General features: G+C 43.8%; 2 protein-coding genes across 3 annotated transcripts in view; both read right to left on the bottom strand.

The window, feature by feature from the left end:
• The window catches only part of TARS3 (threonyl-tRNA synthetase 3), a 556,255-nt gene that overhangs the window by 310,940 nt on the left and 217,417 nt on the right, over nt 1–27,898 (bottom strand). The gene's annotated exons all lie outside the window — the stretch shown is intronic.
• The window catches only part of THSD4 (thrombospondin type 1 domain containing 4), a 387,535-nt gene that overhangs the window by 295,043 nt on the left and 64,594 nt on the right, over nt 1–27,898 (bottom strand). Inside the window, exons 5-6 of one of the 2 annotated variants that reach the window (XM_063142589.1) lie at nt 26,103–26,538; nt 3,578–3,677 (exon numbers count right to left, since the gene is read on the bottom strand). In XM_063142589.1, the coding sequence (XP_062998659.1) occupies nt 3,578–3,677; nt 26,103–26,538 (536 nt within the window). The remainder of the gene's footprint in view (nt 1–3,577; nt 3,678–26,102; nt 26,539–27,898) is intronic. The other variant, XM_063142590.1, reaches the window with a different exon arrangement.

Below are 27,898 nucleotides of genomic sequence, written 5' to 3' on the forward strand. Positions count from 1 at the left end.
AGAAGGTGGTAAAATTATTCTTAATTCCATCATTAGGGCTTGGCTGTAAATTATAGGTTTGGTGCCCCTCTAAGAGCTCCAATACAAACATGAGGTGTAAAATTCAACCCTTCCTACAAAGAACTGTGTTGTTCGGGAGAGCGAAAGAGAAATGGTAGTAGCGATATGTTGAAGCCCATGGGCTTTCTCTGCTGGCACCATAGAGAATGAGTGAATTGTGGGAAGGAGGAGGTCTCCGTAGCAGCACGCATGTTGTCATTGCTTCAAGGAGCAGGAACAGCACCACGCTGCCCATGGTATGGAACCGATTTTCATCTCTGTGTAATTACAACATGGTTTTTAGATTAATGTTCCCTAGGGCCATCTTGTTCAGCCAAGAAGTTGGTGTGTTCAACTCACTGTCCCTGTGTGTGTAAACACACAGGCAGTTGTAGTACATGGTTGTTTAAAAGGCTATGTTCCTTGGGCTGCAGTCCTATACTCACTTAACTGTGGGTCAGTCCCATTGGTCACAATGGGATTCACTTTTGAATAGACACATACAGGCTGCTATGTCCGCTTCTGCAGCGCTTGTGAAAACAGTGTTCTTCTGCACCCCACTGATAGGTAAGAGGAAGCAAATAAGGCAGATCCGAAGTAATCTTTTTTAAGCTATATATTCAGCCTCAGATTTTTATCAAATCAACTAAAAATCCAACTGAAAGACGTAAATAGTTCTAATTTATATGCATGTATGCATGCAATACTATCCTATCAACAATAATAATCTCTAACAACGTAATGATGCGTAGTGGAGCCTCTTTGTATAGGGGCACGGAACTTCTGAATACTAGGGCTGTGCAAAATAAAAGAAACCTGATTCATCTCGGAGGCCAATTCAGAGCTTCCAAATTGATCCCGATTCAACAAAGGGTGCCTTGGAGCTGCCCCAGCCCCTTGAGATTCAGTTCTGCTGCTATGCAAATCTACAGCAGGCCAGCATGGCTTTCCTGGAGAATGGGCAGCTCAAGGGTGTGAATGGAGACTTTAGGTAAGTCCCACAGGCTGGTGGTGAGATCAGTCTGCTTCAATTCAGATTCAGGGTTCAGGACTGAGGAGGTGCACACCCCTACTGAATACCAGATGTTATGGATGAATAACATGGAGAGGTGATGCACTCAGGTCATGCTCATGGGCTTCCCATGTATATCTGGTTGGCCTCCTGCACAGTTTAGAGGAGAGGGCTGTAGCCAACACCCTTGTCCATGTCCTTGAAAGCCCTGAATTGGCACTTGAATTATTTTTTTAAGGGGTTGATGAGTCAGAAAGAACGTGATGGGGCGTACTGTTTTCCCTCTGGATCAGTCTGACAAATCGTGACGGGCTGTGTTGTTTTTCAAAAACACCTTTCACCTACTTTGCAGGACAATGAGGAAGACGGATGACCTTAACAGTAAGAGAGCATCCTTATGATGGGAAAGACAATATTTTATAAAGCACACTGAAGATTTTGCAAAATTCCCTGGCTGATCTCTTCTCCCTCTACTCCCCGCGAGCACAGGAGGAAGAGGAGCCCTCCTGATCTGCTCTGAGAAAAACTAACTTCCTCTCTCAAAGAGACGGCTGGGAGATTTGTAATCCTTGTCAGTGGGTACATATTGCTCACCTGCAAGTGTTTTTGCACATCCTTGGAGGAAATCTAGATCCCTGCAGGAGTTTTACAAATGTACACTAATGTCCTGCCAATGCTTTGCAAAAAGAAAATAATAATTGGCAACATCAAATCTTTTAATTAAATCTTTTCTGAAGCAAATCGGTTCGCCATGAGGGTAGAACTCACCAAGATTCTCCAAATATCAGCATGCTGCTAATCTCTCTGCATTTGTACTCACATTTGCAATCACTGTTCAATTTGTGTCAAGGGGAAAATTGCACAAAACAAAGGACTGTTAGATGTGAAAGTGACACCAAAAATTGCCAAATTTGCACAATTTTCCTGTTTCCAGTTTCACATGTAAGGCTAGCCAATCAGCCACGACTTTACATGCCAGATAACCAGCATCTGTTTTTTCATTTATTTCTCAAAACAGTCAGAGGTCACATTTAGAGTATCATCTCTTAAATAGACCACCCAAGTTAGTTTGCTGAAACAACAACAACAACAACGAGTCCTGTGGCATCTTGAAAACCAATAAGCTTCTATAGACTAGAGTCCATGACATCAGATGCATGACATCATCAGCTAAGCGGGCAGGGAGTTACGCCCTAAATACGAAGAAGAAGAAATGTATTGTTTGCATAAAGAGAGGCCAAACTATCAAGCAATGCAAGAGAAAGCAGGAGTTATGTCATAGTACTATGCCAAGCATAAATGATGAGAGAATCCAGTTAAATGATTACAAGATCCAGCCAGGATTGGGGGAGGTGACCCACTCCTGATGAATGTGCAAAGGAACATCAGGAGTGTTCATAGAAACATATAGAGGGGCAATAATATTTATAGTGTGTTTTGGAGCAATCCTACGGAGTGACAAGAGGAATCTTCTACTACATCCGTAGCCCTGCAAGCTCAGGCCAGCCATGGAGCAAAAGGGGGTAGGTGGTCATCAGACTTTTCAGTCTAGTGGATTCTTGCTTTTAAAGTTCCCCACTGATAACAATGGGGTGGGTGGGATTAGTCAGGCCAGTACCAAGGCTGCCATAGCTAATAGGCATGGATCAGGACAACAGATCAAAGACAGCTCCTCCAGACTCCTCCCCTGCCCATGGAATGTCCCATTTTAGGGATTTTCACCTGCTAACTTCAGTGGAGGAACTGGTGGTGGAAGCTTCCCACCCTCCTAGAGGCTTTCCACCATGGTGGAACTGATGGTGAACTTCTCCACTAGCAGAGACCAACAGAGGACTACTAATGTGCCATCCTCACCCTCTTCAACCGTAAACATCCAGGGGGAGGACTGTGCTCTTAGCCATTCGCAGGCTTTGGTGAAACCAAATTCCCCAGCAGGAAATTTGCTAACAAATTCCAATTTAGCAGTAGGGATTGGAGAATCAGTCTAGTTCTAGTCTGTGTTACTTTCCAGATGTGTTCACTGATAGGTTGGTCTGTTCCCTGCATTGATCTGTAGGTTTTTCCCTCTAAAATCTGCACAGAACTACACTTCAATAAGTATTTTTGAAAAGCATTTTCTCTCAATATAAGCATTGTAAAATGTATTTCTATGCCCTTCTTGAGCCAAGAACCATGTCAGAACATTCATGAAGGGCAGCAGATAATTACGTTCTGATCTTCACATTAGTACAGATCAGGTCAATTTAAATAAAATTCCTCAAGCATCTCTAGTTGGCAGCTTTACCCTCTGAGCTTTTTTTTTCTCCTGCAACATAGTGACTTTACAGTCTGCTGCAGAATGTGCTGGGGGGCTAAAATGCTCCCCATTGGTCTCTTAACTATATGCACACACACATACACACACACACACACACAAGCAAATGAACAACATTGCAGAACAGTGAAAGTCATATAATGTGTTCCAGAAGAAGAATAGGAATTTATTTCCATCACATTAGAAAAACACAGGGATTTGTCTCCCCTTACCTTCTGCAAAAGGTTCCCACTCATAGAATCGACCCATGAAAGGCTTGTTGTTGTAGGATGCACATTGAACCTCTCTGATGCTTCTATTCTCAAGACACACCTAGTAAATAAATCACACAAGTATTATGTTAGAAACACAACTGAAGTCACCATTGCTCACTTTCTTGTATGCATTAATGCCAGATCACATCCAAAAAATAGTCCTGGGAGGGGGGATTTGTTTTGTACTTAATTTTGCACTTTTGAACCTATGTACAAAGCAAAATTCATTAATCCTCCTAAATTCACTTTTCCCTGAATTTCAAATTTTAGAAAAGGCGTACAAAGTGCACAGAAAAGTACATATCTTTGTGAAAGCAACATTTAAAAATGCATTATATGAGGGGAAATTGCTTGCCAAAATATGTACATCGGGGAAATTGCATACAAAAAATACACGTATTGGAGAAAAATGCACAAAAATGTATACAATTCACCAAGAAAAGTTTAAAAATAATTCTCAAACTATTTTGCCAATCGGGCAAACAGAACTTGGGACTGGAAAATTTATTTATTTATTTATTTATTACATTTAAATACCGCCCCTTAGCCGAAGCTCTCTGGGCGTTTTACAAAAGTTAAAAACAGTGAATGTTAAAAAGTATACACAATTTAAAACCATCAAAAACATAAACAGTATAAAAGCAATGGTATCCATTTAAAAACATCAGTTCTGGGGTCCGTTAAAAAACAAACAAACTTAGCATTGTTAAATGCTGTTAAATGCCTGGGAGAAGAGAAAAGTTTTGACCTGGCGCCGAAAAGATAACAATGTTGGCGCCAGACAAGCCTCATCGGGGAGATCATTCCATAATTGGGGGGCCACCACTGAAAAGGCCCTCTCCCTTGTTGCCATCCTCTGAGCCTCCCTCTCAGTAGGCACTAGGAGGAGGACCTTAGATGTTGAGCACAGTGTACAGGCAGGTTCATGTCAAAAATAATTGATCTTCAGGGCAGAGGAAGTAGAATGGTACTTGAAGGTAAGGGTTATACCAGGACCATATGGGTGTTCCTCTGGACCTCATTCTCCTTGCAAAAAGTGTGCAGGATTGCAGCCAAAGACTGCAGTTGAACAAGGTTTTGGGGGGGGGGATGTAAGGGCAAGACTAAATTCCCTGTTAATAACTCCCATGGACTTTTCATGGGTGATACATCAGTTAGTGTTCCTCCCCTTCAGCCCTTGTGTTTTGCTTTCAAAAACCTTGCTCTAATTAGCACTCAGCCGGTGAACCATGCCTCACCTGGGGGAATCCAGTAGAGCAGGAATGAGTAGGGGAAAACACAGGGCCTTTTTCCAAATATTGGAGGACCATGAAAGCTGGACTGTTCCAAACACTTAGCCAATACTCTAATTGCTTTTTGGGACGGATTTGGTAACAGAGTGGCCCGTGCAGATTCTTCCCCCCAAAAAAACTGCATGGTCTCAGCGCAGCGCTGGAACAGCTGTGCTCATTTGCAGGTATCCAACCAGCCTGAACTCACAAACGTCCGAGAGAGTGAAGGCATTTCCGTGGCCCTGGGCCAAAACCTCCTAACAATGGACAGGTCTCCAGAGGAGGAAAAACTCAAAACACATTTCAGTAATTTACGTTGTAGACAGAGGAAGACGCTGAGAGGATCCGTGCCTTTTTCATCCGTGACATGAGAGGACAAGAAACGGGCTGGGTGCGATTCTTTAACAGATAAATGACAGGAGGGGGATGGGTGAAGAGGTCCTTCCAGCTCTCACCACTCATTGGATCACAGCTTTACAAGACTGCTTCTTCGTTTTTAAGAAGCCAGAGAAAGGGAACACAGAACGCCCAATCATCAATGATGCCACCGAATCTTGTAATCAGTTTGAACTATGGATCTAGACCACCATTCCCCAAATTAGTTCCATCCAGATTTGTCGGACTACAAACCCAAGCATCCCCCAGCCACTGTCTCTGATGCTCCAGACTTGTAATATACTCTCAGTAGTTCCAATGTACCAAACACTGCATTTAAAATTTGTATTTAGAGAGGATTTTTTTTAAAAAATAATAATAATCACACATTAATACAGAAATGGAACAGAAAAGAATTAGGAGTAAAAGCATTCAAAAGAGTCCAGAAATATATACATTCACCTCTAAGCATCCACTAGTTTTCATTGTGTTTAAAACAACTACTTATTTATTTATTTCATTGCAATTATTCCAAAATGTATCCTCTTCTTTAGAGATTTGAATGATTTTCTGTTCAGGGACTCAGACAAACAAATCATCCATTTCCAAAGCCTTCCTTTTTTCCAAGACTATAATGCAGCCGTTCCTTTCAAGCCATCTGCTACCTTTCTAGGTTGCTAAGATTTATGGAACTCTCTTTGAGAGGTTCTGCCATTTCCTTTACTAATTCTTCAAAACAGAGAAAGAAATACCCTAGGGTGAACCTCATCCAGCTGCGCTGATTTGTATATGTTTAAGTTGTTCCAGGTAACTCTCTCTCTCTCTCTCTCTCTCTCTCTCTCTCTCTCTCTCTCTCTCTCTCTCTCTAACACCATTGCTTTGTTGTTAATCTTGCCTCTCTTTTCCCTGCTAGCCATCTGTCAGTTACATTAAATTACCCGAATTTCTCAGAGCTAAAACACCATCAACAGGACATGGGCCGCTAGCTCTACTACAACAATGCAATTAATGCTTAGGCACAAGAGACTGAACTTGGAGTCTCAGTCAGTTGGGAGTGACTTATCTTTAGGGTATGGAGAACCCAGCCTGCCACCTCGGCCCACCCCCCATGAGCCAGGCTCTGTGAGCCCCTGCCAGACACTCGTGGGGGTTGCAAGAGTCGGCCCACCCTGCTTTCGGCCCGTCCCCCACTGCGTTAATGCCAGCCGCCATTATTGCAATGGGGGAAATTGTGCACTTCCTGGAGGCTCCAGAAAGCTCATTCCCCCCTCCCATGCCAATGGGGGCCTTAAAGGTATAGTGTGGTGTAACCAGTGTGGAGTAGTGGCTAAGATGTTGGACTGGGAGTCGGGAGATCCGGGTTTTAGTCCCCACTCGGCCATGGAAACCCACTTTGGACCAGTCAGAGACTCTCAGCCCAACCTACCTCACAGGGTTGTTGTTGTGAGGATAACATGGAGAGGAGGAGGATTATGTACACCGCCTTGGGTTCCTTGGAGGAAAAAAGGCGGGATAAAAATGTAATTGAGTAATTAATTAATTAACAGTATGGGGGAAATACGCCATTTCCCTAGCCATGGGCAAATTGTGTTTTTTTCTCCCCTCTCGTGCCGACGGGAACTTTAAAGGCCCTATTAATGCAAATATGAACAGCTTTCGGCCTAACCAGGGCTGAATAGAGAGGAACCAGTACCTCACATGATTTGGAAGCTATACTTCTATTAATGCAGCCCAAAATAGCATTTGCCTTTCTTGCAGCCATATCGCACTGTTGGCTCATATTCATTGATTATGGTCATTGGTACTTTCTACATCACAATCAATAAGGTTATCAGGGTGGTCATCATATCCTTCCTATGAGCATGTTCATAATCATGCTCAGAAAGATCAAACAAATATTTTTGCTGTGTTTGGATTTCTAATGCTAATGCAATTTCGGTTGGCGTAGTGACAAACTAGACGAATCCACTTTTTCTTTGCCTGCTTATAAATGTTGCAAAAAAGAAAAAGAAAAAGAAATGTTTGGATTAAGCCACAACACTTGCACAGAGCGAAGACAAAATGTTCCAGGACTTCGTAAAACTCCACCATCTTGTCTCCCAAGATAATACTAATCAAATGAAAATGTCTTACAATAACTTATATTTGTTCATTATATTGAATCACTTTGTCATCGCTTTTTTCTTTTTTCTCTCTCTCTCTTCTTTCTTTTTCTAAGAATGAACAAGCATAATTGTTTCCAGTAAAGGCATGCAGTCCCAACAATACTTTCTTGGTCACATCTGGCAGGGTTACAGAGGTCAGATTAATCACTTTTCTGGTTTTCCATCCCCATCGTACACAATGAGCATTCAGCTGATATTAGAAAAATGCACTAATTGAAGAATGATACCCTCTGCACCACCAGATGCTGAATGCAGTACCACTGGGCCAGGGGCTGGCCAAAGGTAGATTTGAATCTACTGGTAGATTACTGGAAGATTTGCAATGAGTCAGCAGAGTTTCCTGACTCAAATTGTTTGAACAGTAGCAACAACCCCTAAATCAAGTTGTTCAAATCCCTGAAATCTGTCTCATTCTAGCGTGCGTGTGCACACGCACACACACACATACACACACACACCATCATTATCATCATCATCATCATGGTGTATGGCTCATGTAATATAATATGTAATTGACTCCACCCCAATTCCTGGTGAATCCCAACATCAACATAAGAGTCTGGCATTCTATCCACACAGTAGCCAACCAGCTGCCTGTAGGAAACCCACAACTAGGACATGAGTGCAATAACACACCTCACTCATGTTCCCCAGCAACTGGTGTACAGAGGCATCCTGCCTCTGGTACTGGAGGGAACATAAAGCCATCCACCTGCGCCCTTTCCTAGAGTCGGAAGAACTAAAGACGGTCATGCACGCACTGGTAAGTTCAAGGCTCGACTTCTGCAATGCACTCTACATAGGGCTACCTGTGTGCCTAGTCCAGAAACTTCAACTAGTTCAAAATATAGCAGCCAGGCTGGTCACTGGTACACCTAGGGGTGACCACATAACACCAGCCTTAAAATCTCTTAACTGGCTGCCAATTATTTTCCAGGAGAAGTATAAAGTGTTAGTTATTACCTTTAAAGCCCTACACGGTTTGGGTCCAGGCTACCTGCGGGATCACCTTCTCCCGTACAATCCGCCCCACATACTCAGGTCCTCTGGGAAGTATTTACTCTAGTCAATAAAATAAGGCTGACAACTGTTACCCAGAGGACCTTTTCCTCTGACACTCCCAGATTATGGAATGACCTGCTGGGAGAGATTTGTCAACTTAACAGTCTTCCGGATTTTAAGAAAGCTATAAAGACTGATCTCTTCTGGCGGGCCTATCCAGTAGAATTTTAGGATACTTTTAGGATGCTTTTACAATGTTTTTAGGATGTTTTTAATAGTGTATGCTATGTTTTTAATCTGTATACGTGGGGCTGCCTTTGAAAACGGTCCAGAAACTTCAACTGGTACAAAACAAGGCAGCCCCCCCCCCCCCCCCATTAACAGGGACTGGCTGATGAAATCACATCACGCCAGTCCTTTTCCAGCTTCATTGGCTGCCAGTCCAGGTCCGGGCCCGATTCAAAGTGCTGGTATTAACATTTAAAGCCCTAAACAGCTTGGGGCCAGGCTATCTGAAGGAATGCCTCCTCCCATATGTACCTGCCCGGACCCTAAGGTCATCCTCAGGGGTCCTTCTCCGCGAGCCCCTGCCAAAGGAAGTGAGGCAGGTGGCTACCAGGAGGAGCAGGGCCTTCTCTGCTGTGGCACCCCAGCTGTGGAATGAACTCCCTAAGGAGGTTCGCTTGGCACCTACATTATATTCTTTTAGATGCCAGGTGAAGGCCTTTTTATTTTCTCAGTATTTTAACAGTCTATAAATTAATTTTAACTTGGTGTTTTAAATTTGTATTTTAAATTTGTATTTTTGCATTGCTGCTGTTTTTATCTGGTTGAGCTTTTATATTGTATTTTATATTATGTTTTTATACTGTTGTTTTATACTTGAATTGTCTTAATTTTGTAAACCGCCCAGAGAGCTTCAGCTATTGGGCGGTATAGAAATGCAATAAATAAATAAATAAATAAATATGTATTTTATGATTGCTGTTGTTCCCCGCCTCTATCCAATCGAAGAGGTGGGTAAGAAATATATTATTATTATCATCATCATCATCATCATCATCATCATCATCCTTGGTACTAGCTGCACTGGGCAACTGTAATGCACTCTCTCTGTGGAGCTGCCTGTGAACAGGAATGGAAATGAGAATTGGTTCAGAGTACAGCAGCCGAATTCTTAACATGAGCTGTAAAGAGGAAGCAGGTGACTCCTTCATTGAAACAAATGAACTGGCTTCCAATCTGTTTCCTGGACAATCCAAAGTGCTAGTGATGGGTTTTAAAGCCCTACAGCTATTGGGCAACATAGAAATGTAATAAATAAATAAATAAAATGTTGGTAATAGGACTTGCTAAAAACTACTTAATGAAAGCTGACTATATATATATATATATATATATATATATATATATATATATTGGTCATACTGGTTCAGTCCAAAGTATCTGGAGGGTGTATGACATTGGAGAAGGTCAATTTATATCTGTAGATATAAGTAAAGTGTGCTGTTTTTGCATCTACAGCAATACTGGTAATTCCAGAAAAGAGTCAGCCTCAAATGACCCATTCACGTCAAAATTCAGATTGAGATGGGTCATGCAAATTCACACCCAGGTTGACCCTTTTCTAAGAATTCTCCCCAACTTAAATGGCTTTACATTCATCCAGAGTACAGCCAGTTGAACTTGGCTATTCTTCCCAGATCTTTGAAGGCCAATAGCTTAAAGCAAATTGAGTACAGTAAATTTGGAAAACAGAAAAAAAAATGCTCCAAAAATTGCTTTTCCAAGTTTCTGTTGGAGCGCAATTCGGAGCGAGATGCAGAAGCAATGACGTCTTTGGTCTTGAATGTCCAAAGGATCTTCTCTGAGCGATCCCAAGTCAGACTTCAAGGCCACTGCCATTTCAAGCAAATCCTTTAACTACAGTAACACACTTGGCTGTTCTCCTTCTCAGCTACAGCTTTGCTTTTTTTATACACTTTTTTTTAAAAGGGAAAAAAAGAAAAACCATCCAAATATCCCTTGCCTAGAAAGTCATATTTATAGAAAATGTGTGTAATGCAAGAGGCACTTGGTTAAAGAGAAACCAATGAAAAGTTATTTCCATTTGACAAAAACTGGCTGGAAGGCTGAAGGCTGTCTAAGCACTAATCGCCTTCTGGCTCCTCGGTTGGCTGCACCAGGAAAGATGCTTTAAAAAGAAGAAGAAGAAGAAGAAGAAGAAGAAGAAGAAGAAGAAGAAGAAGAAGAAGAAGAAGAAGAAGAAGAAGAAGAAGAAGAAGAAGAAGAAGCAGCAGCAGCAGCAGCAGCAGCAGCAGCAGCAGCAGCAGCAGCAGCAGCAGCAGCAGCAGCTGCTAGGAATGCAGAGTTTCGCCGCCTTCTCTTTCTTTTCTTTCCATTTCTTTAAAAAATTGTAGTGCCAAAAGAAAATACCTCCTTCCTACCACCACCACCACCACTGCCATTTTCACAGCTCTTACAGGCCGGGGGAAAGCACAGATTTCATTTATTTTTAGGGAAGGGGTAGATTTTGAAGGCAGGGACATGACGCTACTTGCCGTTTCTCCATTCTCCTTCAGAGCTAATGGCCAGAGGTGCCACCAGCTTTGAGGTGGTTCCAGCCCACTATCATGACTGCCCTCTCCTTTTTCTTACCTGGTGGCGACAATGGCTGCATGTCCTCGTTCTCCTCCACCAGCCCCCCCCCCAAAGGCACCAAGGCAACCCAACAGTATGCCCCTTAAAAACACCTTTCCCCCCCCCCCCATTAGCGTTTGAATGGTAGTGAACTGAACCGATTAGATGCTGCCTTTCTAGTCCCCCTTCGGCCATGCGAGCTCATTGTTGTGAGGATAAAATGGAGAAAAGGAGAATTATGTACGCTTGGGTTCCTTGGAGGAGAAAAGGCAGGATATAAATGTAATAAATAAATGAATAAAATTGTTGTGGAATTTTACCATTCTGCTACATGGCAAACATAGTCCATTTTTGTAGGACTTTCCCCTAAGACAAACATGAACTGTATTAAGTCATTATTTTATCTTTATAGCAGTATTCCCAGATTCAGGGTGGAGAGTTCCTGAAGTTAGTGAAGCAATTATCTTTTTTTCCCCCAATACAAAGTTATAGACATCCTCATCACTGTTAATACATTTGTCACCACCTCGATGACAAAGATTTTCCACTAAATCCTCCATCTAATTAACAGAACTACCACTGGATCCCATAACCCATGATTAATTGTCTAGGATGAAAGATAACCTTCAAAAATGCCTTAAAATTTCTTCTCAATGCCAAAAATATGGGTTAAGGCCATGCAAGTTTTCCCATTACTTAAACACCCATGACTCGTTGAGTTTTTCTCAGTCTATGGAGTGCAATGGAGTGTTCAAATCCATGGCCAGTGTCTAACAAATCTAGCCACCTCCTCCATATGCCACTGACTTAACCAGCATTGTGATGGCTTAGATTCAATTCAGGTTGATCCACAGACACTTGATTCCCACATGAATAGAGAATGCCAAATTCCCAGAACTCAGGTATCTTATTCAGCATACTGTGAAGACCTTGTACCATGGTCAATGGAATCTGACATGGGGAACCCATTGGGAGCTTCTGTGTGCCTATAATCGTATTGCCAGTTAGAAATGGATTTTGATTTTTAGGGATGTACGTGAATTTCATTCCACATGTGTGCAATAGCATTCATGTGCATTAGTACAAGTGCATATTTTTGCAAAAGAAAAAAAAGACCCAAAGTAAAACAAAAACATAAATGATCTGCAGAATCCACTTGGAAAGTGACTTGGAAAAAGCCAGCCACAGAGGAATCCACAGGTCAGATTCATAGGAACCTGAAGTTTTAATCCATTGCAGCTTTCTCCAACATCACTAGCCAAACATCAAACAAGGTGTGTGTTGCGATGTACCCTGTTTACCTACTTGGTCGTTACTGTTCTGTTGAGAAACACACACACATCCTCCTGCAAAAATACTGATTTATTCCTATTTCATTGCTACTATTTATGATTGTGGACTTCTATAAACGGTGCCTTCAAATAAGCACCACACTCTTGCCCAGAGTTTTTCTCCAGGTGGTTAATAACAAGGCTTGCTTATCTAGAGAAAATTATAATATAAACGTAACGTAAAGGGAAGTGGAGCGAAAACAAGAGGAGAAAAATACATTCCTTGGCTGAGAAGCTTTGGAAGCTTTAAAGCCAGAGACACGGACAGTTGGCAAGAATCAATCCTCGGGATTCTTCCTGCCTGTAAATCAGTCAATGTCCAGCTTTCCTGGTGATGACAGGAACTCCCGTTGCCCTAAGGGAGTTCATCAACCCCTGACACTGCCGTTCTGGTCATGTAAGGAATGTGGCGTTCACTCTCCTGCTATGGGGAGCAAAGAAAGCCAGCCATGACGACTTTGGCGCGGGCCACTGTGCGCACTCTCTTGCTTTCACACACCACATGTGTATGTGGGGGAGGGGCTATAGCTCACAGCACACGCCAAGCAAGCAGAAAGTCCCAGGTTCAATCATCCACATCTCCAGGTAAAACAACCACAACCACAACCAGGTAGCAAGTGAATGGGAAACACTTCCTCTGCGCAAGACACTGGAGAATGAGACCTGTTTGACTAACGCTCTGACTTGGTATAAGGTGAGTTCTTGTGTTCCTACACCTTACCACCATGGCTAAGGACACAGAGGGCGGGGCATTTTAGTTTTGCTCGGCTTCTCTTTTTCCCGACAATAAATTTGTTTCAGGCTATTCCTGCATCCCTTCGCAAATTTGGCAGGGGGAGAGGGTGTGGCATCTGCACAAAACGCCGTCTGCCTTTCTGTTTGCATTCCTTCTAGTCGATGCATTGTATGCGCATTTCTCCAGGTGTGTGCACTTTTTCAAGTAGTTTTACTGAAATATACTGTGTTTTTGTGGATATTTCCCCTCAAATATACACATTTTTGAGTTGCAGATTGGATTGCAAAAATACACAAAAAGTATACGTTTTGGTGCCCACGTGCAATTCTGGCTAGTACTTCTGGGGTTCAAGGAGTGTGATCTGGGTAAGTTCACATAAAAATTCAGACTGAATGCCTTCCTCATCCATCTTTGGTGATGCAATATTTTACATGTTTAAGGCTGTTCAAGGGGATATAAGGAAAGCATAATCTCTCCTGGTGTCCTCCTCATTTGGTTTGTCCTACCATGACCTTCTCAGGGCAAACAGATCCTGCAGAGTTACAAAGCTCTACAAAACTTTGCATGGCTTGGATGACAAACAATAATGGGGCAAGTGAGGGATTGTCCCATGTTCCAATTATCCTGATTTACATCTCCCCTACAAAACCACTAGGGCTGTGCACGGACTTCCCGAACCGCTTTGTGGCACGATCCCGAACTTACGGATCGGGCCCAACCCCCTTCAGGTCGATCCGACCCTCCCTGCTCCACTCCATGGAGCGAGATCTGGAGGAGTGGATTGAGATTTTGCCCCCCCCCCCTTCCCTTCTTACTTGCCTCCACAGCGGATGGCAGATGCAGGTAAGTAGGGAAGGGGGGACAAAATGGGGGCCGGATAAGCCCCCATCCCCCTGCCCCCTTACCTGGCTCCACCGCCATCACCACATGGACTGCAGTGACAGAGCCAGGTAAGCTTCCCTCCCCCCCCCCACTTACCTGCCTCCATCGTAGTCCAGCGCAGGCTTCAACTGAGGCCTCAGTTGAAGCCTGCGCCAGACCACAATGGACACAGGTAAGCCCCCTCCCCCCTGCCCCCTTACCTGGCTCCACCACCATCGCCACACATACTGCGGCACCAATGCCAGGTGAGCCCCCCTCCCCCCACTTACCTGCATTTGGAGCTCCAGATGGAGGCAAACCACTTCACCTCGATCCGCAGCTCCCCGACCCGATTCGGATCCGCCTTTGGCAGAGGTAAATCGGGCTGCTCTGCTCCCGCTTCTACAACCCAAAACGGAGCACAGCACAGCCCTAAAAATCACTGTTACTGTCCCCTACAAAATCACTATTCTGTTTGCAAATCAGGCAAACATGTCCAATTTGGAATCCCGCAAGCAAATGCAAGCACGAGTACTTTTTTCAAGAAACATTCCCAAATTCCCAAATTTGCATTTATTTATTTTTTTAAAAAGCACACTTTGAAATGTGCATTATAAAGCTCATTTTCATGCTTTAGTCAATAGAGGGAAAAATTGTACTTTCAAAAATTCCGCATAGACATGTGCACTTTCCTCATTTGAACAAGCCAGAAAACGACCAAATCAAAAATGGAAGCGAGCTGAAATGAACATTCAGAGAATTTAGTCAAGCTTGACAATAGTTTCTCCCATCTCTAGTTGAAGGGTGAACATCTGCCTGAAATGGCACAGGAGGAGCGGTCCCACCCAATTCTACTATTTCTTACAAACTCTCTTTCTTTCTTGCTCTCTCTGGATATATATATATATTTAAAAATAATTCAGTGCCTTGGCACAGCCCTCCTGGCTGATGTTTCTAATCATAGGTTCTTCTAATGATCCATTTTTCTTCTGAAACAGCACGTATTAATTTGGCACAGAAGCATCACGTACATAAAACACATAACCAATTTAAACTTCACCATCTATCACATGCCATGGCTTGAATTAGCTAGATCCGTGTCGGGCAGGCGCTCAGCAGAGGCATTTTTCTCCCTTCCATGAATGGGACAGCAGCGTCTTCTCAAGCCAACTGCTGGCAAGGCTACTCTTGTCGGGATCCGTCAAGCAAAAACCACACCCCCTCCTCAAAGCTTCCATGGCCCGGGGCCCATTCAGTCATTACTCCCAGCCTGCGGTTGCTACCGAAAACGTTTTCCCTTTGCAAACGCAAAGCCACGCGCTGGGGAGTGATGTGAAATGCCCCCGCTGCACGCAGGGATCTGAATGCAAGGAGCCTTTGCCCGTGGATGCTGCGTGACCGTAAAGGCATCAGCAAACACATTCTCTGTACATTTCAAGCACCACCCATGGAGTTTTGCCAGCAAAGTTGGCTGGGAGGCCTGTTGTTGATCCGGTGCAGCACTTCGAAGCCACAGATCTGTGTTCAATCACTCCTTCCTTTGCAGAATCAAATCCCGCCATTTCAGCCAGTCTGCCTAAACCATTCTCCAGAAATCACTCCCAAGCTAGCAGCAACATTCACGTCTTGTTTTTTTAGGCTCGCAGCGAGAGCTGGGAGCTTCCAAGCCATAGAAGCTCAGGTCTGGCTGTCCAACATCCAGCATCAGCTCACACATTTGCCCATCTTGGCTCATTTAATGGGAAGAGCACCTGTTTCCTCACTGACCAGGTGCTAGTGCAAACCAGACCTGGGCCTGCCAATTAGACTTAGGCACAAGATGCTGGTGCAAACATCGCATCACGCCCACATCCAATGCAGCCCCAGTGGCCTCTTCTTCCTTGCAAAGCAACCCCAGAAGGTGGCAAATTTGACTCGGAGAAGAGACAGGGAAGCTTAGCTCGACGTTCCCATAATCAAGGCCGGAATTCAGTGAATGCATGAGGAGCAAGCAGGACCATGCATGTTAGTTGTGCTCTCCCACACACACCCTGCTGGCCAGGCCCCATGGCAGCTCCTCATCCTCAGTCATGTGGAGGAGGCAAGACTGGCCCAAGATGGAGAACAAGATGGCACCCCTTCCAATTCCATGCTCAGAACCAACTGGACTGGCAGGTGAATCTGTCAACGCTGTTGATAAGACAACAACGCCCTCCAGGAAGCTATGTTAGGGCAGGCTGCAAGGCATACAAGTTTCTCCTCCAACACCCTGTGGCCACCTCCCAGCATCTGACACCTGAGATGATGGCATAACTCTGCCTAACAGTAGGCCTGACCTTGGGAGGAGGCCCATGCATACACAGCAGTGTGCATGTTGGACCCCTTTCATGCCAAATGTGCAGTCAATGGCAGTGGTGTAGCGAGCCAAGGATTTGCAGGGATATAGCACCAGCTTAGCTGCAATCCTCAAAGTAAACTGTCCTTTAATAGTCCTTTAAATAAAGGTCTATCTTCCGCAAATTACGACAGATGGCAACCCTGCCTTCACCATACCCCAGGTGAAAATAGGGTCATACTTCTAACACCCAGGTCCAAAACCAAAGATTACTACCAAGTCCTTCATCCCAAATGGCTGTATTTCACCTGCTGTATGTGGGCAGACTTCAGGTTTGTGTGAACTTCTTAGTGTTTTTTGTTTGTTTGTTCTACTAGAGACTCAAGACCCACCAACCAGAACTTGGTGCTAAAGAGATACATTTAAGATTAAACAATTCTGAACCCAAGAATTTGTAATGAGTACCAGATGCAAATAAATCTCACAGTCATCTCCTCACACACTAAAAGCTAAAAGTAGAGGCAACAACAACAACAAAAAGGAAAACATGCATAACAATGCAAAATGATCCATAGGTGCAATCCTTTGTGTGTCTACTCAAAAGGAAGTCCAGTGGTATTCAAGGTGGTCTTACTTCTAGGAAAATGTGCATCGGATAACAGCCTAAAGAAATAAATCAGGGGAGGAGAACTTGTGCCCATGCTGGCTGGGTTGATGGGCATTGGAGTCCAAGAACATCCAGTGGGCCATAGGTACCCCACCTCTGAAACAAATAAATCCACAGATGGTTATTGTATTAGAGAGAGAGAGAGAGAGAGAGAGAGAGAGAGAGAGAGAGAGAATTGTTTTTAATGTTTATTCTGTAACCCACCTTGTGAAGATTCTCCTAACTGGTGGGATATAGCCCACCTCAGGAGTGTGTGTACATGCCCTGAAAGATGGGCTAAAAATCTATTAAAATAATAAATGCATGTGGAAAGTCCTAAGAAAACAGTCCCAAGAAAACAGCCTTTATGTTTAAATGGGGGGGGGTAACCTTTTGAAGACACAAACACACCAATAAAATGTTCTGCTCTGGACTGTGCAAACATTCCACTAAAATTTGCCTTCTGGCAGCATCTGTCCTCTAGACTTTTGAATACTATGTCATTTGGAGGGGAGGGGGGAGAGAAGAAACTTTATGGTGTTTGCTTGAATTCATATACCATCTCCCTCAATGAGGCTTCCAGAACAAGGCAATTTCCATGGCTTCCTAAAACCTGCATGCAATTAAACCGACATATAGATTTTCCAAAGTGACGTTCCTTCAAACGGATGGTGTATTTTTCACATTCATGCACCAGATCTTCAGGCAACACATCTTATACGAACTGACAAAAGAACCGAAGACAGGCTGGAATGCTTTATCACACTTTCTAAGCGCACATTTCTGCAAGCGGAAAAATGGACGACACTCTGATCTACAGGGAATTATTAAAGGCACATTAAAATATATATGCAAGGAATGCAGCAATTTGGCTTCAGGGAAGCTATATGAGCAGATCCACATGCTTGCTTTCAGCCTCACGTGGGATCCACATGAAATCGGAGGCAATTCACAGAACCCAGAATTTGCCACTAGGACCCAGCACCTGCCAAAGAGCGCTTGGGCTGTCTAAATGGAAAAGCAGGCTTCAGATGATGGTTGCATCCAGGAAGTTTCCTCATGCTGAGTCAGAACACTGGTTCATCTAGTTCCATACTACAGGGGTGGGAAGCCCAGGCGCCAAATCCATCACCACCACCCTGGATCACCATCCAGACCTCTGGGCTTCCCAAGACAGCTACAGTGTGAGATGAGAGTTGCCATTTTCTTTTTCCAGCCATCCCATCATGCACTGAATGTTGATTTGGCTGTGCCATTGTCGTGTTTCTCAGAAAACCCTTGCTTTCCATGGGAGGCAAATGACGAGGCTTGCTAAGTAATCCACAAACTTTTGTTAAGCAACAAACTTCTCTTCTACCTGAATGGAGCCTAACCTCTTGGAAACGTCCCCCTATGCAAATTAAGCAAGACAACTGACCACTCAAGAAGAATAGGAAGCCACTTCCCAAACGCACGTAACTTCAGAGAGCCTGGTGCGGAGGCAGGTTCTGGCATAATTGAACTGACTTTCTCACGCCCTCCTTCCGCCCCGTGCGTTTCAGCTTCCGGTGGACCCTAGCATCAGCTAGCTTTTTGGGATGCTTACTTCCGGAAGAAACTTCACTTCCCACTGAGTGTGTAGGATTTGGCCTTGAGGAGATAAGCTCTGGAGAGGGCTGACTCCCAGCTGGGGAATCGCCGAGCTTCCTCCCCCACTGGTATAGGCTGGCCGGTCTCTGGCACTGTGTCTTCTAGTTCTGAATCTGATTCTGATTGATTACTTGAAACATCTTCTCCCAAAACGGGGCAGTAGTGTTAGACTACTAGTATTAGTATTAGATTAGCATTAGTATTAGTATTAGATTAGTATTAGATTGTAAGCCTATGTGGCAGGGTCTTGCTATTTACTGTGTAATCTGTACAGCACCATGTACATTGATGGTGCTCTATAAATAAATAAATAATAATAATAATAATAATAATAATAATAATAATAATAATAATAGACATGATAGCCATGGAGCAGCAAGACAACCACCTTGCCATGCAAACAACTGAACAAATCACTTTTCTGCTCACACATGCAACAGATTTGGGATTGCAGAAGTCATCCAAAACCTGGAGCCAAAACTTTGAGTGGGTGTGTCAAGGGAAGGGAGGAGACCCTAGAGGTATACTGGGGCTGCATCGTACGTCAACCGAAACCAGTAAAGAAAGCTAAAATGCAAGTAGTCCCACGTGTTGAAAGTTATGTATTATATTATAATGACATAAACAAAGATGTTAATTAAATAGAATTTTAAAAAATAGGTGCCAGGGGCTCGTCAACCATTGCAGTGCCTTTGCAGGTCTTGGCTAGAGCAGCACAGCAGATTTTCTTATGCTGGAATACAGCCTACATGATTTCCCTTGTACCTCCCTAATTGAAAATCGCTAGAGATCTCTGCCGTTAACTTCTTTGGGAGTTCAAAAGTAGGGCAGAATCAAAGAGATAATGATTTGGAGAAAGGCCGAAGCTCAGTGGTAGAGGCTCTCCTTGGCATATGGAAGGTCTCAGGTTCAATCCCCAGTAGGGTGTCCATGTGTCCTACTTTACAGGGGACAGTCCTCAATTTGAAGGGCTTTCCTGTTCAATTCTGGTTTAAAGATAAAGAAGAACCAGGAGAAGCCAGGAGAGCCAGGGCCCATGAACTTGCCCATCAACAGTGAACACCTGAACAGCAGACTGTGCGAGCAGGCAGGTGGCTCACCTCATTGGGAACTGCTGAGCTAGAAGTAGCTCATGTAACAGGTTGGGGAAGGTCTCTGCCTGCAGCACAATTAAGAGAGCCAGTGTGGTGTAGTGGTTAGAGCACTGGACAGAGACTTAGGAGATTCAGGTTCTAGTTCCCACTCAGCCATGAAGCTCACAGGGTGACTTTGACCCAGTCTGACTCTCCACTTAACCAACCTCACAGGGTTGTTGTGAGAATAAAATAGAGAGGAGGAGGTCTATATACCCTGCTTTCAGCTCCTTATAAGAAAGGTTGGGTATAAATGTAACAATAAATAAGAAGTTAAAGATCACTTGAGATTTAACAAACTCTGGTCCAGACCCTATATTTTCACACGGACAGTTCCTCATGACTGAGCTCTATATTTTTCCCATAGGGTTCACACAGAAACAAAGCTGTCTTTCTAAACAATGGAAAAGCCAAGTTTTGCAGTAAGACAAATTAATTCTGAATTAACAACTTCAAAAAATCACCCCCACTGAAAAAACAGTTTTCAGTATCAAGACCATTACTTGGACCTGATGAAATGATCAGATGTTACGAGACTCCAAGTCATGCAATATATGAATTCCATTTGTTTTCTTAAGGCAACTTCCCAGATATTTCCAATTACTGAATTAAACCTATCAGGACTTAATTGGCTGAAAAGTTCAGGAAATAGCCATTTAGATTTAGATTTTGTGCCACTTATCTCCTCTACACCAACGAAGTTAGCCATTCATCAATTGCATTATATCTAGACTGAAATTGGCACCCAACATCTCAGCTTTTCATGAAATGAGATCCTGAATACCCAGCTGGTATTGCATGAATAATGGCCCAGAAAGATGGGAGAGGCTCTGTGCCCCAACTATACTGAATATTTATGAACATGACGATATAAGAACACAAGGAGATCTATGCTAGATCAAACAAAAGGTCCCTGTAGTCCAGAATTCTGTTCTCACAGTGGCCATCAAGATGCCTCTTGAACAGCCCACAAGCTGTTGCTGTTGCACTGTGTGCTGTTGCACTGTGTCCTGCTTGTGGGTCCCTGGTTGGCCACTGTGTGAACAGAGTGCTGGCCTAGATGGACCCTTGGTCTGATCCAGCAGGGCTCTTCTTAAGCAGGACATGAGTGCAACAGCACCATCCTGATCACTAGTTCATTAGAGAACATTAGTTATTGGGCAGATCAGAAATTTAATAAATAAATATCATGATCCCCAACAAATAGTATACTTTCCCCCCACCCCATTCAGCAGGGTGTCCTGACTCTTTGGGCTCCTCTAAATGAGTGATTTATTGCACACTCATGATTCGCCACTCATGGAAGTTTGCAGCTCTTTTACCTGATGCCGTCAACCTCCAGCACCTCTCTCGTCCTTTCCAAGGATTTCCGTGGCTTAGTTTGAAATGGAAATAAACTAGTAACAAAAAGAGCCATTTTCTGTTTCAGTGTGAAAAGAGGAAGCCCTACGATTAGGGAAGGCAGACCACATCACCATATTGTGACTGTATAAATGAAACATATAGATAAAGGAGGAAGATAAAAGGGGGAAGGAAGTGCAGGTAAAAGGAACACGGTGTGGTCATGTGATGAAAACAGAAGCAGAAGGGGCAGATTTTCCATGGTGTAGAAATGCTTCCTGTGTAGTATTTTCGGTGGTCGCGAGGGCCTGCTGTGGAAGGAGGGGTGGAGAAGCCCACTTCTGCCAGTGCATTTGATCCTGCATAAACCTGGACCCAAACCCCTAGGGGCACATGGGCCACTCAGATGCAATATGGATTAGAGCCACTTTGATTCACTGCTTCCTAACTGAAAACTCCTGGCTTTGCAAAAGGTTTGGAGAAAGAGGAAGGCTGAAATGTGGACCTGACCATGAAACTGAACCTCCTTCATCATAGACGGGGGTGGGTGTAAACATGGTGCATGTGGAGTTTCAAAGACTTTCATCGTTGCACGGATTCTAAAGAAATGTTTTCGGGCATGCCAAATCCGAAACCAAGGGTCCACACTGTTCATAGCAAGCCCCAAAGACGTGCAAGCCATTCAGAGGGAAGCCAGACTGGGAGACCAGAAGGATTGAGGAATGATCGACAAAAGCTAAATATGTCTGAATTTGCTGAGGGGTAGAGGAAGAAGGTACAGGCTAGGCTATATATACTGAGAAAGGGTGAGATCTTATGGGTAGAGAGAATTATTTGTCAGAGAAACGAAGAGTAATGAAGTGAAAAACCAAGACAAAAGAGAAACCTGGGGTGAATACCAGGAAAAATGTCTGGGATTTAAACGGAGTTGGTTGGGGGATACCAAAACGGAGGGGAGAGAGAATATGGAATTTGATCTAGTCACACTTCATTGAGTTTTTAAAAGAACAGATTCCTCCGAGAACCATTCGATTTTAATTTTCATTTCAGGGCAAAGGGTGGGAGGGACACCAGCTGTTAAAAGCACACATTTGCCACGTTTCAATGGAAATACCTCGCTTTCAGCTAAGGTGGCAGCTTGAGGTTAATTATTCACCTTAGCAATCCTCATTTTAATACGGGATGCTTCATACATTTTTTTTATGGTGGAAGCTGTGAGTGGGGGGTAAAGCAGACACCTAAAAAGCATGTGATGCATAAATCAGACAAACTTGAATAATTATATAAATGTTTAAGACCTGCCTAATTTATCAAAAGTACGCTCTTCAAATACCTGGTTGTCACCCAGAGGAGGGCCAGGATCTCTTCTCGATCCTCCCAGAGTGCAGGACATGGAATAACGGGCTCAAGTGAAAGGAAGCCAGATCAGGCTGGACAGCAGGAAAAACTTCCTGACTGTTAGAGCAGTACGACAATGGAACCAGTTACCTAGGGAGGTTGTGGGCTCTCCCACCCTAGAGGCCTTCAAGAGGCAGCTGCACAACCACCTGTCAGGGATGCTTTAGGGTGGATTCCTGCATTGAGCAGGGGGTTGGACTCGATGGCCTTGTAGGCCCCTTCCAACTCTGCTATTCTATGATTCTATGATCTTTGAGTATTGTCCACAGTTCTTGACCTCAACTAGCTACCAACCTTTTCACTACACAAGAGTAAATCCTTCCCCTCCTAAGACCCCATCCTTCCATCTGGCAAGCAACAACAGTTTCCATCGGCATGAGGAGTCCTTTCAGAACACTTTTATTTGTTTTAATTACTCTTTTCCCTTCCTATTTCATATCCCATTGCGTCTTATTTGTAGATTGTAAGCGATCAACCGGGGGGGGGGGGGGAGAGACACTGGCTTTGTTTGTTTGTTTCAACTTGTACTGTGCCTAAAGCAACATCAAGCACTTCAAAACAAAAAAACAAAAAAAAGTGAAGACCAAAACCTTCTTAATGAATCACCCTCAAAAGCAAATCTTTTTTCTTTATTTTCAGAATCACACAACCCAAAATGTGTAAGCTCAAACCTCATACGATCCAAAGTGTCAGTCATGAAAAACGAGTTCTGCCATAAATGAAAAAAAAAACAATAAAAAAATATAAAGACGAGGAAATGACCTAATGGACTAAGGCAGATTGAGTTAATTTGTAATTAATTAACTGCCCCAAGCAGAATCCATAGGGGGAAGTGACTGAACACCAGGATTCCAATTAACAGAGTTCTTTCCCTCTTGATAAATTATATTAACCTCATGGAATGTTCCAAATAAAAGGGGGGGGGACTCCATGTTCTCCATGTTTGCCAGCAGAGGCCCTCAAATCATTTCAGCTAATAAATTAAATTACTGCTCAAAATGTACGTACTGGGAGAACACATAGAATCAGGAGAAATACTATAGACTTTCAAGGGTCTGATGCTAGACCATTTTCCTATTTTTATGATTTGGCTTTTCATCTAACGGAGTTGCAGCCATGGGTTGCACCGTCTCTATTTCCTTTTAAGATTTTTAAAGGTAAGAAGATGAAAGAGTGAGGGTTGGTGAGAGATAGAGTGGAGACAGACAGAGAGGAGCAATGTGTGAGACCCTTTTGGCTCGTCCCAAAATCCATTCGAGCTTTTCAATCTTGATTGGTGGTGGAGGAGCCTTGAAAGTATATTTAGCAGTCAGTGTGAACATCTGAAAAGTCCAACAGTTGAAGCAGGCCTCCCCTCTTCCATGACATTCCAGACTATACATTCTCCAAATGTGTGTAGCTGCATAAGCTGGTGGTGGGGAGGAAAGGAGACAGGGTAAGGAAGGAACACTTTTCTTTAGTGTTCTCTTTAGTGTTTTCTTTAGTGTTTCTTTAGTGTTTAGGACTTTAGTGTTTAGTGTTTCTTTAGTGTTTCTTTAGTGTTCTCATCTCACACTATTGCCCCGCTCGTGCTCTTCGCTCCTCTGATGCCATGCTTCTCGCCTGCCCAAGGGCCTCTACTTCCCTTGCTCGGCTTCGTCCATTTTCGTCTGCTGCCCCTTACGCCTGGAACGCTCTTCCAGAACATTTGAGAACTACAAGTTCAACCGCAGCTTTTAAAGCTCAACTAAAAACTTTTCTTTTTCCTAAAGCTTTTAAAACTTGATGTTGTGCAGACTTCTACTGTTACTTTCTACTGTTAGTTTTACCCTACCCTGTGCCTGCTTACCCTACCCTGTACCTGTTGGCATTCTCTTCCCCTCCTTATTGTTTTACTATGATTTTATTAGATTGTAAGCCTATGCGGCAGGGTCTTGCTATTTACTGTTTTACTCTGTACAGCACCATGTACATTGATGGTGCTATATAAATAAAATAATAATAATAATAATAATAATAATAATAATAATAATAATAATAATAATTTAGAGTATTACACCATGGTCTGAGGGCATGGGAGGTAGCCATGTTGCTGAAACCAAGCAGGTTTGGGTCTGGTCACTCCCTGAAGGGAAGACCACCTGGGATCTGCATGGAGCTACCTTGAGTTCCATGATGGAAGGAAGGTGGTATATAAATGCAATGACTAAAATAAATAATTAGCTGCAAGTGGTGCGTGAAGCACCTTTTTCTGCCAGGATCACAGGGCTGCTCTCTTGAGGAAATGAGCCTTCTCTACCACCTGTAATACCCTTGCCTTAGGAGTGTACAAGGATGGTCCTATCCTGTCGGTTGTCCTCCACTCCTGTTTATCAAATATATACTGCTAATAGCCATGGACACAGCTAGAAAATTCTGTCATCCTTCAAGATGCCATGATCCATCCAGTGAGGGGATTGATGGCTCTGCCAGTTTCAGTTTCTCATTTTTCCAGTCTTAAGTTTCCCATCATTCCAAACATTGAGAATTTTTTAAAAAAACATTCACATGAATTTTGGGCCCATTTTGGGCCCATTTCTCTGAAGGCATGTATTTTTGTACCCTATTTTACCTAATATACACATTTTTTTTTGCAAGCCATTTTCCTAATATAATGTATTTTCATGAAAAAGCACATTTTTGTATGCACATTTTATAAATGCGAAATTTGGAGAAGTGCAAATTTCAAAGGAGACCTCAGTTTTGGTTAAAAAGTGTGAAATTTGGTGAATCCAACTTAAAATGTGAACTGAACGAAATTCTGCCCCATTCCTTGCCTAGGTGGCTTTGAAAAAGCATTAGATACATGGAAAACATGTGTGAGTATAAGCTTTTAGTCACGATAACAAGATGGAGTTATCTGTGAGGAGAGGCCATCTGCCCTTTGGATATAAGTTGTTACGGACCAACAACAGGGCAGTGCCCTTGTTCTCACCCTCTTTGAAACTTCCTAAATCAGGGATATGGAACCTCTTTCAGGCCGACACCAAAATGCCACTAGAAGAAGCCCTCAGGAGCCGCGTTCCAATGGTGGGTGGAGCCAAATGCAAAATGGGCGGTGCCAAAAAATACCAGCATTCTCAAGCTTCAAAAACTCAAGCTTCATTGCCAGCAGCTAACCCTTGGGAGAGGCATTTCAACCTGTCAGACTAGCAAGGAAAGCTACACAAAAGTTGAGCAATGGTCACTGGTTAGGAGAATAGGGGTGTTGCTGACAGAAGAGCGTGTGGCCACCTGGGTCAGACTGGGTCCCCAAGAGAGCCACATTCAGCCCCTGGCCCTGATGTAGCACACCCCTGTGGTAAAGGCACCAGGCTGGCCACTGCTGGGAGCCATGTTCATGGGCATCATAGTATCATAGAATAGCAGAGTTGGAAGGGGCCTACAAGGCCATTGAGTCCAACCCCCTGCTCAGTGCAGGAATCCACCCTAAAGCATACCTGACAGATGGTTGTCCAGCTGCCTCTTGAAGGCCTCTAGTGTGGGAGAGCCCACCACCTCCCTAGGTAACTGGTTCCATTGATGTACTGCTCTAACAATGAGGAAGTTTTTCCTGATTTCCACCCAAGCAATTGTCAAAAGCTCCTCTGAATCTCTCAGCATTCCTAAAAAGGGTCACTTACGTTCGTGTTGCAGAGCTTGTATTGCTTGTAGGCTCCGGTGCACACGATCGCTGCAGCCCTCTGGCTTTGGGCTGGCTGGCGGGCTACGGGCAAATGCGCGCTCAGGTCTGTACCGTGGAACAAACTTTGTGCCGCGGGGAAGGCCTGCAAATGGGGGGCAGCCTGCTGGTAAAAGGAGCCACTTGCCGCCTGAGGCCTGAGGGGAGGCCTGTGGTCTTCTTGGTACAGGCTTCCATGGTGATGCACAGGGTTAACCGGGGGCCCAAACGGAGTCCCGGCTCCAAAGGCCTGCTGGTTTGACGCATTCCGTGTTGGCTGCCTCTGCTGCCTTCGAGGCTTCTGTGACAACTGGCCTGTGTCCGTCTGCAGCGGTAGTATGTAGGGCACTTTCCCATAGCCATACTTCCCGGGCCCAATGGGGTTTTTATTTCTGCCTCTGAAGACAGGAGAGAGAGAGAGAGAAAACCAAGGGGAATATGTTAATTCAGGGGGGAAATGCTTTTATCCACAGCGCCAAGACTATACACATCCACTCAAGTGCCAAAACACACACACACACACACACACACCACATACTGTTTTAGGTATGGGTTTAAAGGCTTCCGCCCTGAAAGGCAGCAAAGAAATGTTTTTTTAAAATTAAATTAAATAAATGACTCCCCCCAAAAAATTATTAAAAACACCCCGCTGTGCTATATGATGTGTTATTACCAAAAATCCATGTTTCCTGGTTTGGAAATACAAATTTAGAGAACCTGGAATGCTCGCCTCAAGTCTAGCTGCCAGTGATGGCTCCCCCCTCCCCCAACTGCCACCAGAAGGGCATCTGAGGTAACATCTTACCCTGAGGGGGTGGGGGAAGAGACAGATTAAGCTTTAACTCAAAGCGAAATCACAGAAGAGAAGAAAGAAAAGAGGAAACAGCCAACAAAACACTGCCCAGCCTACAAGGACAATCGATGCACCACAGATCTGAGTCCACTCTATATGTTTGCAACCATCTCAAGCATCACCGTCTTTTCCTCCATCTCTTTCCTTGTGTGTAATTTTTTTATTGGTATTATTATTGTAAGCCTGAGGGCAGAGATTGCCTAATTATTGGTTCGTGTAAGCCAGTCCGGGAGAGACTATTGACTAAAGAGTTACATAGAAATGTTATGAATGAATGAATGAATGAATGAATGAATGAATGAATGAATGATACTACAGCCCCAAAAGTCCTTCTTTGGCTCAGCTTTTAATCTGAGCCAGAGAAGACCTTAAGTCCACCTTCCATGCCTGCATCCCCCACCCACCCATCAGTCTCCAAACCCCATTATTATTATTATTATTATTATTATTATTATTATTATTATTATTATTATTTCATTGCTGCTCTGAACTAGCGGAAGCGGGAAAAGCAGGGAGGTTGGAGTTTCTCATCCGGATCTGCAAGACAAGCACAGACAACAATTTGCTAGATTGGCTGAAAAGGCCAACAGTGGGTCGCGCTGAACTGAGAAAGGAGGGTTGCCATGTATAAGATGAGGAGGGAGCATATGAGGCCAAGAGTCCCTCAAGGCTTGTTCGTGTAACGCTACATGATGACTCGGCTTGATGGATGAACCAACCCAATCAATTTAGTTGCAGAAGACATTCACCTTGCATGGGAGAGAAAGTCATAGAATCATAGAATAGTAGAGTTAGAAGGGACCTATAAGGTCATCGAGTCCAACCCCCTGCTCAATGCAGGAATCCACCCTAAAGCATCCCTGACAGATGGTTGTCCTGCTGCCTCTTGAAGGCCTCTAGGGTGG

Source organism: Elgaria multicarinata, chromosome 16, assembly GCF_023053635.1.
Source record: "Elgaria multicarinata webbii isolate HBS135686 ecotype San Diego chromosome 16, rElgMul1.1.pri, whole genome shotgun sequence".
NCBI classification, from domain to species: domain Eukaryota; kingdom Metazoa; phylum Chordata; class Lepidosauria; order Squamata; family Anguidae; genus Elgaria; species Elgaria multicarinata.